General features: G+C 45.1%; 1 protein-coding gene across 1 annotated transcript in view; it reads left to right on the top strand.

The window, feature by feature from the left end:
• The first annotated feature begins 1,179 nt into the window (after positions 1-1,179).
• The window catches only part of znf385c (zinc finger protein 385C), a 78,535-nt gene continuing 65,407 nt past the window's right edge, over positions 1,180-14,307 (top strand). Inside the window, exon 1 of the mRNA XM_071545631.1 lies at positions 1,180-1,507. Within this exon, the coding sequence (XP_071401732.1) occupies positions 1,180-1,507 (328 nt within the window). The remainder of the gene's footprint in view (positions 1,508-14,307) is intronic.

Here is a 14,307-nt window from a genome sequence, read left to right as displayed (position 1 = left end):
GGAAACACTGAGCTGCTCAAGCAGCAGCAGCTTTTTTTTTTTACAGAAATCACATGTCACTTTGCCTATCTGTCTCTCTCTATATTCCTGTCCTTTGCTTTCCTTTTAACCCTCCGTATATCCAAATCCTCGCAAGGTTCTGTCTTTTCAGCTGGAGGTTTGTTTTGATCTCAGGAATGATTCATGCTTCCTCTGTGAGTTTAGCTTCCAAGTTGTTCAAACTCAGTCGATGGTAGAAATGTTCCAGCCCCATAGCATACAATGATTGAGCTTGTACCACTTGTATATTTAATGCAGTCACTACAGTATTATTTATTTCCATTCCATTAATTCTGCCTTATTAATTTGAAGCTTGGTCAGCAAACATCAGCAGAACCTTTAGATTCCAGGCATTGCTCAGCTGAGATCCAGCGCACTGTTGGAGCATTTTGGTTTTGCAGGCAAAGCACAGCAAGCAGGCATGGAGTCACCGCAAGCGAAGCAGCTTGACGGACGGCCGGACCGGTCCTCAGAGAGCCACACTGCAGCACTCTGTCTCCCCCAAGTGGTGCCTCAACGCACCCCAGGGCCACTTGATGTGCTGTAGTGTGCTCGTGCATGTGTCCGCTCTCAGTTAATGCTCACGTTTTGAGCTGTGTGTGATGTCTTCATGTGTGTGTGTGTGTGTGTGTGTGTGTAAGTGTGCGACTGTGTTTGTGGGGCGCTGACAGGCAACGGCTTACCTCAGACAGGAACGGGATCAGATTCCACACACTCCCCCACAAAGCCTTGTGAATCGGGGGTATTTTTGCCTGTGTGTCCTTCGTGGGCTATCAGGTTTTAACAGCGTTGGCTTTGTGCGCGGGCCAGGCCGGGCCGGGCCAGGCTGGGGAAAGTGATGGCTCCATTGTTCCCCGGCACACGGGACACACGGCCTGGCTCACTGTGACACACTGTGTAGCACATGCTAACACCGGGATGCTTTGAAAAGGCAGACGTGTGGTCTCTGATAACACCTGAGACCATGGAGTGGTGCGAGACCTGAGCTGCAAATGCTAACTTCTAAGCGGTGCTACTCTTTCTTCTCTCCGTTTGTTCTTTATGTCCTGCTATACACTATTACATCTCTTTCTATGCACATTCTTATATATTTATCCCTCTCTTCTTCTCTCTTTCCCGCCAACTTCTTCTGTCCCAGGTATGAAGCGTCCGTTCAGCCCATCCGCTCTGCCGACCGCTGAGCTGGACAGGAGGGGGTTCGGCGCTGGCTTGGGAGTGCAGGTGGACGGCGAGCCTTGCTGCGACCCCCAGGATGAGGGCGCAGTACCGGACGAGCAGCCAGCGGGGGGCGTCCTGCCTTCTGCGCTCCACAGACCCAAGAGGGAGAGGAAGCAGCGGAGCTACACACTGTGTGAGGTCTGCAACATCCAACTCAACTCAGCCGCACAGGCCCAGATCCACTACAACGGCAAATCCCACCAGAAGAGACTCAAGCAGATCAGCAACGGCAAGATCCAGGGTAGCACAGGTAGGCTTAGAGGGCGGTTTGACTGTTTGTGTGTACATTTTATTGTTGCAAAATTAGATATAAGTGCAGAACATTGTGTGTAGTCCTTTAGTAGTGGATGCAGCAACACTAGCACTATAGGACTAGATTAACAAGCACAGTAAACAGAAACCCACACACTGTTCACAGTACACTGTCATAAGCTTCCCCCGTGCCAATCCCCCCTCCACTTGTATTCAATAGAAGTTAAACAAATTGGATTCTATTTGCTGAAATGTGTTCAGACACAGCCCTGGGCGCTGAACACACACACACACACACACACACACACACACACACACACACACACACAAAAATACACACCCACAGAAGAGTGGAGCAGAGCTGAGCGAACTCAGTAAGCGAGAGGCTAATTAAGTGCTGGTTGTGTTTGATGGTTCTGTTCCTGGGAGTGGTGTGGCTGGAGTGAAGTTGGACATTTTATCATTCTGGTCACATTCTTGATCAGGACTCTACTCTGGGAGAGTCACTCACTCAGTTAAGTTTGACTCCCAGTCCCTCTCTCTCCTTTGCTCTTTCTGCAGCCTGCCAAGAGGATGCACACACACACTCACACACACACAAACACTCAAACACACATATGCACGCAAGCAATAAGCTCATACAGACACATGACCCAGTTCAGGTGCAGACTGTTGTACAAGTAGATCTTAATTGCATACCAATGGGTCAACCTCCCTTGTAACTCTGTCTAGGGTCACAGTTGTGCTCGGCTGCTTAGCTGATTCTTGACAGGAAGGAACATAGTGATGGCATGTCGTCTCTCCTGCAGCTCAGCAGGTTGCACCTCTGGAAGACTTCTGTCTGAATCAACCAATCACATGGCTCACATCTGCCCTCCAGACAGGGAAACTGTCAACAATCAACAGGCCATTTTAGCTAATTGGCTTGGATAAGTGTGTGTGTGTGTGTGTGTGTGTGTGTGTGTGGGCGCGCATGTCTCAGTCTACATTTGTCACAGAGCCACGCAGTATTTCAACTAACACTATTTGAAATATGTGTTTTGTAACAGCATAAGAACACAACATTTGCACAAGTGAAATTGTCTATTTGCAGATCTTTATGCTTAAGAAAAATAGTATTACTATTTATACTCCCAGTATATAATTGTGGATGTTTCTTGCTGCTGATGTGAAGCGGGGCTATGCAGGAGAGCAAAAGCACGCTCTGTCAAATTAAAAAAGGATGAACAAAGGTACAAAGTACATTTTTTTGAAATACCAAAATACTCTCTGGCAGACATCTGAGCCCTGAAATAAGAAAAAGTGTTATTTCTAAGCCCAGTGAAGTGCTACTTGAACAGTTACATTATGTTATTTGGGTTGATGAGATTATTTAAAGACTATAAAGGTCAAGTGATCACATTAGAGCATCATCTAGCAACTCCAAGAGCATAGTTTTTGTGACACAAAATCCACAGTGAAAATGAGTTTCATTCCAAAATAATATATCCACTATTTGAAAAATGTGGCACCTTCTCTTACAAAATGATTGATAGCACAAAATTAAAACAAACTGTGGTACCTTTCAGAGTAAACTAAGAGTAAATAGTAAAATAACAGTCCTTGGTTGACACCAGTTAGATTATTTATATTTTAGAAAATGTTAATGATGAACTTGGTCAGGTAATTTTAATTTTTTTTTTTGAAGAATTTTGTGTGTCTATATATGCCAATCCAGTGTTTGCCAGTGCCCAGAAATGATATTATTATGTTATTATTATTATTATTATTATATTCTATTATTCTATTATATTATATATCTGGCTTCAGGAGATTCAAAATGAAATTTTCAACCATTAAAAGCATGTTGTTTCTCTTTGTCATGTTAACTAAAGATGCTGGACTGTCTGGCAGTTTAATAGATTTTCATTTTACATGAAAAGACAAACGGACAATTTTTGCTTTTAAAATCTCAGATCCTTTTCAAAAGATATCTGTAGCTCTCTGAAAATACAACATATATTTAGATCAATTAAAACCCTCATCATCTCTACTTTTGTTTAAGTTACAGTATATTTCTACATTTGTCATTCTCCCTAAATATTTTTATTTATATTTCCACCCATTTCTGTGTTTGTGTATGCGGGCATGCATGTCTGATGTGTGTGTGTGTGTGTGTGTGTGTGTGTGTGTGTGTGTCCGCATGGGCGCATGCGCGTTCCTGGCTTCTGTGTGTTTGCTTTGAGGAACAAGGGCAGACAAAGAGCCAACATGGCTACCGACCGTCAGATTGTGAGGCCTGGGCTGGAGGCGCTCTCGGAATCACACACACACACACACACACACACACAAACACCATCCACCGCACTTACTGTAGATGCAGCAGCCAGTCTAGCATGGAGGGAGCAGACTCTGTAGAACTTAAAGGGCATTAATAAGTTTTCTAACATAACAGAGACTCTGTCAGACAGGCAGAGCACGCGTTGTCTGGTCTAAATTCTCTGCTTTGGCCTCATGCAGCCTCCTACACCGCTGCAGGTGACACAGACTGTGCGTGCGTGTGTGTGTGTGCGTGCGTGTGTGTTTATGTGTTGTGTGCACGCTGTGTAGCGCTGTGCTGTGTTGTGCAGTGTGTGTGCGAGGCGCAGTACATGCTGAACGGTTGTGGTGTGCAGATTCTCTCTGACATGCAGTCACAATCACACAGCCTTATCTCTGCTCACCTTCTGCTGACTCCCCCAGGCAGCCAGCCCCGCTGTGTCCTCAGCTCCACCACAGCTTCTCTACTGCGTGTGTGTGTGTGTGTGTGTGTGTGTGTGTGTGTGTGTGTGTGTGTGTGTGTGGTAGAGATATTTTTAGACTCCCTAAATGCTGCGAGTGTGTAATTTGTCTTGTGGAAATATAAGTATATGTGTGCGTGTGTTTGTGTCCACCCACATATGTATAGCGTCTGTGTCTAGTTTGGATGTTTATAGATTCCATGAATGTTGAAGAGTAAGGAGCATTTTGTGATCTCTGTGTGCGTGTGTGTGCGTGTGTGTGCGTGTGTGTGTGTGTGTGTGTGTTTCTCCCAGCAAATAGTCTCCATGTCGGCATGTGTTCCCCTCCCTCTCTGCTTCACTGAGCTGACAGTGGGTCCAGGCTTTTCTTTCTGTCTCCCTCCTTCCTCTCTCCTCTTCCTCTCCTTCCCCTCCTTCTGGCGTGGATGCTGGACATGTGGTGCAGCCAGACCCACTGAAAGATAAATGTGTCAGTGATTAAGTGATTTCGCTCTGTTATGATGGAGAATAATATGGAGAGAAGCATGCAGACAGAGCTGGATGGAGATGGAGGATGACAGCCCAGATGTGTGTAAGACAATGTCATTCCAGGTGCTAATTTATGGAGTTAATAGCCATTTGCGTCTTAATGTGTAAACAGTGTGTGCAGCTGTGCTCTCCAGTGATGCAACTGTCAAATTAATTTTTAAAGGTGCTACATGTAGCATTTTTTTTTAATCATTGTTAAATTAATTGCGACAAACTAGACCATGGTGGTATTATTAGTGCTAGTGTTCTCCAAAATTAAGACCACATTTCCCATAAACACCTGCTTACTTGCTCTGTTTCCACGAGAAGAACAGCGGCCCTCTTCCTGTTTTGTGCCGTAAAGCAATCTCCCTTTGTGCTGTAAAGCAATCCAGAAGATTACCTGCGAAAAATCCAACCAAAATCCAGTGGTATAACTACCTCTAGCATTTGACAAATGCGTTTTCCATCACTTGCATAATTTTCTTACCGACAAAAAACCTTTCTACCTCAAGTGAGCAGAAGTTGGTTTTTTTTCAATATCGAGGAAATTTTAGCTTAATTTTCCATTCAGTCTTTCTCATTGTAGACATGATCATTTGCATAAAAATACATGCAACAAAACCCAGCTTGTGTGGGTGTGACTCATAGTTTCATAGAGTCTTGCTCACACTCTCACTCACAACTTAAAGTTAGAGGATGAAAGTGAGTCCAGATCTCTGTTTCTCTTTGTCTCCATCTCATTATGTCTCTCTCTCAGGGAACGCCATGTGCGTGTTTCTGCCCTCGCAGTGCGATCCATGTCAGTATGGGATATGTGTGATCTGGAGCTATATCTGAATGTGTGTGTGGCGAGGCGTGTGTTTACATTACACCTTCAAAGCGTTTGTGAGTGTGAAAAATGAGCATCTAAATTTACATCTCTTTCACACAGCCACATTAGTGTAGTTTGCTTATTGTTGCAAGACTGAACCCTTGTATGCGTGCGTCTTTTTGATGTATTCCTACATTTACCTGCATTCTTTTAGTTGACACTCCTATCCAGAGTGTCTTGACTGAGCAGGTAAGGGTTCAGTGTCTTGCTCAAGGACACTTTGACAGGGAGGACACAAAGGCTGTGGATCAAACCAGTGACCAGGGGTCGGCTTGTTAAACGCGTTATAGAACGTAATGTAAAGTGTGAATGTAAACAATGCGGTTGCACTTACATGTACGTTTTTATACTTTTGCATGTGTTCTTCTACTTATGCCAGTAGCATGTTGTTGAAATCAGTGTTTAAAAAAATCATATTGCACCAAAACAAAACATAGAAGAGAGGAACAGGAAGCAGACGTGGCGACAATCCCCGCTAAAAACAAACATGGACGCGGCTGTAGCAATGCATGAGCTGGAGGAATGGGTTGTGTTGGAGCAGTTGGAGAGTTGAACGCCGTCATGATCGCCTATGATCAGCCAATCAGAGTGCGCGACTCAATGCAAAGTTGAGCTTCTTGGGCATGTACGCAACACCTACACAGAGACCCTTTTCCAGCCCAAATATGTGTCAAATAGCATCAGTTTACATGCAGAGACACCATTTTCATCAAAGTATAAAATGTGTTTAAAAACATGTAATATATTACTCACTACTGATTTCAAAAGTAACGTTATTACTTTTCTTATTACTCCCTGGGAGCAGTAATTTGTTACACCGATTGCATCTCCCCTTACCTTCAAAAATTGTGATAACTCAATTGCTTCTCATATGAATGATCAACAAAACCAAATAATGTTAATGTAAAATGTTCTTGGGCAACTTCCACCTGGTAAAATCAAAGTAGTGGGAAAACGTCCACCCAGAGAAAGGAAACTTTTCAGCCATTTCTCATCTAAACTAGCTCAGCGTGAGAAACGAATCAGGAAATTGGGATAAGCCTAGTTTTTGGATACTTTAACTTCAACTTGATATTTAGAGAAGTTGATCACAAAAGTAACAACTTTTTGTTTTTATATGTAACTGTACTGTAATCTTATCACAGAAACTGAAATAGTAATTGTGAAGTAGTAATCACACTACTTGTTACTGTGAAAAATGATATTACTGTAATGTATCATTAACTCACCCAACACGGTCTGTGATCTTCTGGTTATGGGATGCTCTCTGTAACCAGCAGACCACCCCGCCGCCCTTGTACACGTTGTTTGCACGTCACTGTTTGCATGTACGTGTGTGTGTGTTTGTTAGCTGGAGGCACGTGTGTGTTGGTGCATGTGAGCATGAGCTACCCCCTCCTCTTCCTCTTCCTCTTCCTCCTCCTCCAGTGGCTGGGAGGCCTCAGCCTTCCCTTGACCCATCAGCGAGCAGCAATCCGTCCGGTCCTCGGAGGGAGACAGGCCTTAATCCTTTATAATTAGCATCGTTATCATTCTGGCCAAGGACACGCAGCCAGACACCCCAAAATATGGAGACAGCCAATTAAAGCATACCGCACCCCTGACGGACAGGCGGATTCTGCCGAGCCAGGATGCCAAGCATGCGCTCGCACACCCACTCGTACTCTCTCTCTCTTTCTCACACACACACACACACACACACACACAATGTGCCTGAAATGCATGGCACGATAGATCATCCTCCTTTTCAGGACAGATGATCAAATGATGATGGAAGGCTGCGGAGAGAGAGAGGGAGGAGAAGAGGGATGGAGAGAGTGGACAGCAGCCCGGCCTGATCTGACCCAGCAGAGGCGACCGGGGATCTATAAATCTGACAGTCTGACAATAGGCTGTTTGCCTATGTGTGGTTGTTTGTATTTTCCGTTATGTTTATCTCCCATGGCTTTGTGAGGAGGCATAACTGTGTCATGTGTGGATGTGTTTCTGTGTGAGAGAGCCAGAGAACGAGAGGGAGAGAGAGAATTTGCATTTGTGTCTTTTCATGGTCCTCCATATCTCGTTTTCCTTTGATTTGTGCTTTGTGCTTATTTTTGCAGTGTGTGTGTTTGTGTGTGTGTGTTTGTGTTAGTGTGTGTATATGTTTGTGTAAATGTGAGCCTCCTCTTCGTGGTGAGTCTCTTCGTCATGGTCCCTGTCTGTCTCTATCTCTCTGGCTCTGTTTTAATAAAGCGTGAGGAATTGGATTAAAGGCAAGGATTTTCTGCATGAATGCTTTTGCGCATCTGCGTTTTATTTTTGTGCTGCCTCGCCATTTTCCTATTTTTTTCCCCTGTGGAGTGAAATGACTTCTCTCTCTCCCCACGCCTTTGGACATACATATGCGTATGCGTACGTTGTGTGTGTGTGTCTGTGTGTGTGTGTGTGTGTGTGTGTGGAATGTGGTGTTTGTGCCTTGTGCCTACCCTGAGCCCTGTACATTGTCACATGTTGCCTGTCTGATTGGTCTAGTCTTTGATGTTTCCATCCGTTCATCAGCCCCTGAATGCCTACAGAGAAATCCATATATAGCTGGTAGTTGATGGCTTTATCTATTTCCAGAAAATGCTTTCTTCCCCTCCATGTTATTTCCTGGTGTGGGCAAACACACAGACCTCCAGAAACGTGATGTACTATTCACAGTATTCTGTTCCATCATCACACGGCCACCTTGCTAGGAAAACAGGTGATTGTAACAAATGAACAGGTGATTATAATCAAATGACAGCCACAGCCAATGAGTTGAGCAACATATTGGTGGGAAATGCATGTGACATCATGGGAATACTGTGAATACAATAGTGTATGATCATTAATATCTATAATAACATAAAACAGTTCCAAAATTGAGAAAATGTAGATACAGAAATCACTCAAAAGTCAGTTAGAGATTTAAGGAACCTACTTTATGTCTGTGTGAGTTCATCAGACCCCAAATCACTTTGGAGAAATTAGTATGCAGCCATTACTCAATGGTTGTATCTCATTCTATACCAGAAAAAAAAAAACTCTCTTCCCTTCTGTGTCATTTCCTAGTGTGGGCAAGCACTCAAACCTGGTGAAATGTGATGTGGCCGTGGAGTCTTGCACTCTGTTCCCGTCTCTCCACCTCTCATCCACCCCCCCTCTCGTCCTTCTCTCTCCCCTCCTCTCTGCCTGGCCTCAGGGTGCGTCCCTCCGTGTGACGGCGGTTCAAACTCTGGGAAAAGGTCGGCAGCCATTCTGGGTCGACACACAGGGACCCAGCGGAGCGAGAAACACGGGGAACGGTCCTTAAGGCCAGTGGGAGAGGGGCACATCTCTCAGAAAATCAAGCGATGTCTGTGTTTACCTAAGCTTTGGCAGGTCGACCAGCTCTGTTTGTGCAGAAGGCCAGGCCAAACTCACTATCAGCCCTTATCTGGCCTGCCTGATACACAAGTCCGCCGCACCCATATCTGCTAAATGAATGGAACTGTTTGCCAATTTGCTAAATGTCACAAAATATCAGTCAATTTCCACAGTATTTTGTCAATTCGGTCACCTGGCATGACCCTCTCTCTTGCTCTTCCTCACTCACTGTTGCTGTCACTCCCGCTCGCCGCTTCCCTCTTTCACTCCATCTCTCAATTGATTTCAATTCGCTTCTGTGTGCTTCACTGGCATGAAAGCAAAGAGCAACAATGCCAAAGCGTCAAGATAAAAGATTAAAATTCTCACATAAAATCCTTCATCCCTTGGCGCGCATGTGTGTTTGTATGGGTGGGTGTGTGTGTGTGTGTGTGTTTCGATGCCTGGACAATGGAGGATCTTGATTGCTGTGTATTCAGCTCCTCCACCACACACTATCAGTAGATGTAGACCCCATTTGCACCTGCGATTTATCCGCACATTTACATTTGTTAAATGCATAAATGCGTCTTCGGCATTCAGATAGAAAATCCTTCCCCTGCTCTTTCCAGTGCAATATGCAAATTCTTCTTTCTGAATGTAGGCCTAGTTTTTAACCTTCCCTCCTGTCTATTAGCTACCTGTTGGGGACGTAACATTTTGGGAGGAGTATAGAGATATGTACATATGTGGCTTGAAGAAACATTTACATTTACACTTGGTCAACTTGTGGCCACTGGATTTTAATCCATCCCCAATTTGTGGGAGCATTTACACCTGATTTTTTTATGTGGATAAGTGCAATCGGATTGCTATCTGATCAGTCAAGACGTATTTTAATGCAAGCTTATGTAGAAACAACAAAGATACAATGTGAATGAGTGAATCCCTCTCTCTCTCTTGTTTTGGCCAGGTTAGACCCCCCCACTGCCCCACTGCAAAAGGCCCATGAAAGGCTTTCTCTCTGGGCAGAGCAGGTTCCCTTTAACCCCCCCGTCTCTCCTCCACCTTAACCATCCTCTGAGCTCCATCATTATAGGCCCTTAGTAGGGCCAAATTACACCAGAGTGACTTATTACCAGCTGTATCCAGGGAGGGGGAGGAGGGAGGGGGGTGGGGGTTAGAGAGGGAGAAGGTGGGCAGGAATAAAGGGAGATAGAGGGTGATAAAGGAGATGAGGGAGAGGAGCGAGGAAGATGGAGGTTCTGAGAGGGGAAGGATCACATCGGCGAGACGGAGATAAAGGGAAGGGGTAAAGATTAGAAAAGAGATTGAGAGGCTGGGTGGAATAGAGAAAGTGGGTGGTGGTGTGTGGGGTGTGAGAGAGAAAGAGAGCGAGAGGGAGAGCGAGAAAGAGAGCAAGAGAGAGCAAGAAGCAGACATAGATAAACACTGTCATTTACTGAGCGAGGCACGGCTGTCCACTAATGGACGCATGATAGATGGCCACTGAAAGTTTGCTCTGCCTCAGAGTTCCCAAAGTTCACACGTACCTCCCATCCTTCACGTCTAGCGCCCTGCCAACGGAAGCAGTGCATGATGGGACGCGCGGACTGCCTGAACCGGCTCTGCAGAGGGTCATTGAGTTGTTTTGTCTGCCAGTATTGGGATGCTACTGCATCATTTTTGGGGTTGTGATACACTCTCATGAGAGCACTTGTGTCACGTCGACCGGGTGGAGTGAACGGCAAAGTAGTCTGACACCGCTGGAGCGTTGCTGCTCCGCAGTGCCGGACCCCCAGAGACCCTCACTGTGTCGTACATGAAACTGAAGTAGACAGGCTTTAGTAAACAGATGTAAAGTAGGTGGGACGGGAAGAGTGTGTGTGAGTGGGAGGAGGGCATGTATAGCACACTAACAAACACAGAAATAGACATCGCGCTGGCATGGATGACAGTAGCTCTCTGCCGAACACACCCACAAAGGAACACACACACACACACACACATACACACACACACACACACACACACTCACATCTCTGTGTCTTTATTTCACACCTACAGACAAACATATTTTTCACATCTGTGTTTGTGCCAAAGTCTTAAACGAAATCACATGATTGTGCGTGCCAGTTTCAAATGGGTCAAGGATCACATGATATCAGACCTATATACTGTATATACGTACATTAATATACACAGGGATGTAGTGGAGGCTAAACCCATCTAAAATCTTTTATTTTATTTCATTTACCCTCCTTTTTACCATTATTTGATGTAAATTCATAGTTCATCATAGGAAGTAGTATCAAGTCTTTTAAAGGGGAAAGGCACACATGAATACTTTTATGAAAATAGGATTTATTTTTCTTTATACTAGTAGTTATGATGATGTTTGGACGTCATAGTTTACCCACCTTTTTATTTCCCACTGCCTCACTGTACAGTATGTGGTGTTTCTCAGGACAGGAGGACTGGCCTTGGACCAGTTTGTGGCTAAACATTGCATGACACCTGACCCATGATCCTACATACTGTAGATATGCCAGTTCTTAGAGGTTTTATGCAAATGCACCCAGCTCCCCAGTGAGCGTGGCCAAAAACTCTGTCAACTGCTGTCGGGAGACAAATGCAGCTCCTCCTGACTCACATGCACACACACACACACACACAAGCACACACACACACAATGCCATTTAGAGAGCGAGCGAGGCAACTCATGGATGATTTTCATTGTTATTCATGTATTAATTTATTCGCTCATGGCAGACGTGGAACAGGGCTGTAATATGCAGATGTGGGTTTGTTTCTCGATGGGAATTTTCCGGTCCACTGCCTCTAGCTGCCACTAATAATAAAGACAGGCAAGGTGGAAGAGGAAAGGGGGAGGGGGGACAGAGGGAGAGAGATACGGGGGGGGGGAATGGGAGTTATAGTGAGGGAGGGGGGAGTTGTCAAGATGCCTCCAGGTCTGTACCAGCCCTCGAACAAACTCCCCACACACATGCACCATGCACATACACACACACACACACACACACACACACGCATATGCAGGCAGTGACCAGGTGTGAGCTTGCTGTGAATGACCTTGTCCTTGACATGAGGGTGAGCGTGTCGAGTTGTCCTCTCTCCATCGTTGACAAGACACCAGAGCAGCTGCAGGCCGTTGCTTCTCTGTCTTTGGAGCAGTGGGAGATTTTTTAAACCGGCTACACCTACTGTAACTATCAGTCATGGTTAACATCAGCCATGGTTACTCAGCTCATTAAAAAAACAAAACAAATATCTCTGTTACTCCTCAGCTACTAAAATGCTAATGGACTCCATTGGCGTATTGAGATGCTTGAGACGTGTTTGTGGTTGTTTTCAGCGTGTTGTTGTGGTGTTTCGCGTGGCACCGGGGTCTCGTTCCTGCGGGAGGGTCATAGGAGTGAAGCGTTGCCGTGTTGGAGTAGTAAAGATGTCAAGGACGAGATGCTAAAAGGGAGCGAAGGATTCCCTCTATTTTCCCTTCCCCGCTGCATTTATAAGAGACATTAACCCCCTCCTGTCTTTGTGAGTGACAGCTTGTGGAATGGCTGCCAGAGGAGAGAAAGGGGGGGGAAAAGGAAAGGAAAGGAAATGAAAGGAAAGGAAAGAGCTGGATCAAAGTCGTAGCCAATCACACAGCAACACCTCATTTCAGTTATAGAGCTGCTGTATCTAGAGAAGAAGAGGAAGCAAAGAGAGACATGGGACTTGAAAAAGGAGGAGAGACACGGGCAGAGAAACGTAGCTCATCTTGGAAAAAAAGTCATTTTGTGACACCACTCTCTTACTGGTTTCAGCGTCATCATCCAGTGATGTAGTAGTAAATAAAAGGTGTGTAAACTATTATCTCCAGTCGGTGGTGATAATGACGCAACCAACCAATATCAACAAAAATCAATTATATTTTCGTAAATGCATTCATTTAGTTTTCTTTCCCTTTAAAAGACCCGATATCTTCACACAAATTAAAACAGTTTCATACTACTTACTATACCCTGAATTTACATCATAAAGATTTCTGCCAGCCTAAAAAGCTGGGCACAGTCTATTCCCGCAAATAAAAAGGTGGGTAAACCGGATTTAGGCGGATTTACCTTCCACTGCACGCCCGGCCCCAGCAGTAAACATCCCGTAAAACACGAACCCCATCCCTCATGCATGCTGAGGTCTTGCTCTCCTCAGAACGGCAGACCCACATGGCTATCTGGAGCCGAAGCCCCCAGGCACGCGCCCAGGCCCGAGTCCAAGCCGCGTCAAATCAGCAGAGTCTTCACCAGAGGCCAAATCTGTAGCGTATAATTAGCTTTTAATCAGCACCCTCATTCAGGCGAGCAGTAAAGATTAGCCCGGCTTGGGCTCTGCTTAAAATAAGCATTCATAAATGCGTGTGAAAGCCTCTGACCCATCGCACCCAATCATACACACACAATGCTGAGCTCTCTCCTCTCTGTCCTCTCTCTTCTCTTCTCTCTCTCTCTCTCTCATTCCCTGCTTATGCCCCTCTCTGTTGTTAAGCTCCTCTCTCTTTTCCCCTCTCTCTCTTCCTCTGTCTCATCTCTGAATTTGTTAACATTCTCGAGGGATGCTGGTCTACCCATCCCTTTTTTTTTTTCTTTTTTTTTTTCTGCCGCTCTCTGGAATAAAAGGAAGGTACAGCAAATTCCGCCTTTGAAATCCAGTTTTGACGGCCGAATGAAACTGACACAAAAAAGTCAATCTGCTGAGCACCATGTAAACAATATGCAGGGACCTTTGTAGACAGAGAGCTCATGATGTGAAGTTCATTATCTGCCAATGTGTGTACAAGGGCACAAGGACACACACACACACACACACACGCCTACGCACATGCCTATACACAACACAACAAGCCTGACATTTGCGACGCCTCCTACATTGAAGGGTCTATTTGACTAATCCAATATGGAGCATTTAAAGTGAGTTTCCTTATTAAAAAAAAGCTGCTTGGGGTTCGAGAGCGTAACATTTTAGATGAGCTCGTCTCGTCTAATCCCTGCCTCTCTCTGGGGTGAGCCGCAGCCTTTATGCCAGTAATGAAGTGCAGCGAGATGAAAGCCTTTTTAATGGGATTTGGTTAAACTGGGACACAAACCAGAAAGACGGGGAGAGCGGAGGAAAACACTTCCTCATCATCTCAGCCAACGTCATTGTTATTTCTGCTCTCATGCAATCTTGCTCGCTGCGATTATTTAATGAACACAGTCAGTCTCCTCCTATTGGCTACAGGAAACGTCAGTCCGTGCTCCTTCTTGT

This window comes from Centroberyx affinis, unplaced genomic scaffold (genome assembly GCF_046629955.1).
Source record: "Centroberyx affinis isolate AG114_WGS23_722 - 3 ecotype Tasmania unplaced genomic scaffold, CSIRO-AGI_Caff_v1 ptg000255l_1, whole genome shotgun sequence".
NCBI classification, from domain to species: domain Eukaryota; kingdom Metazoa; phylum Chordata; class Actinopteri; order Beryciformes; family Berycidae; genus Centroberyx; species Centroberyx affinis.
The sequence above is the reverse complement of the archived record's forward strand: the minus strand, read 5'-3'. Positions and strand labels throughout refer to the sequence as shown.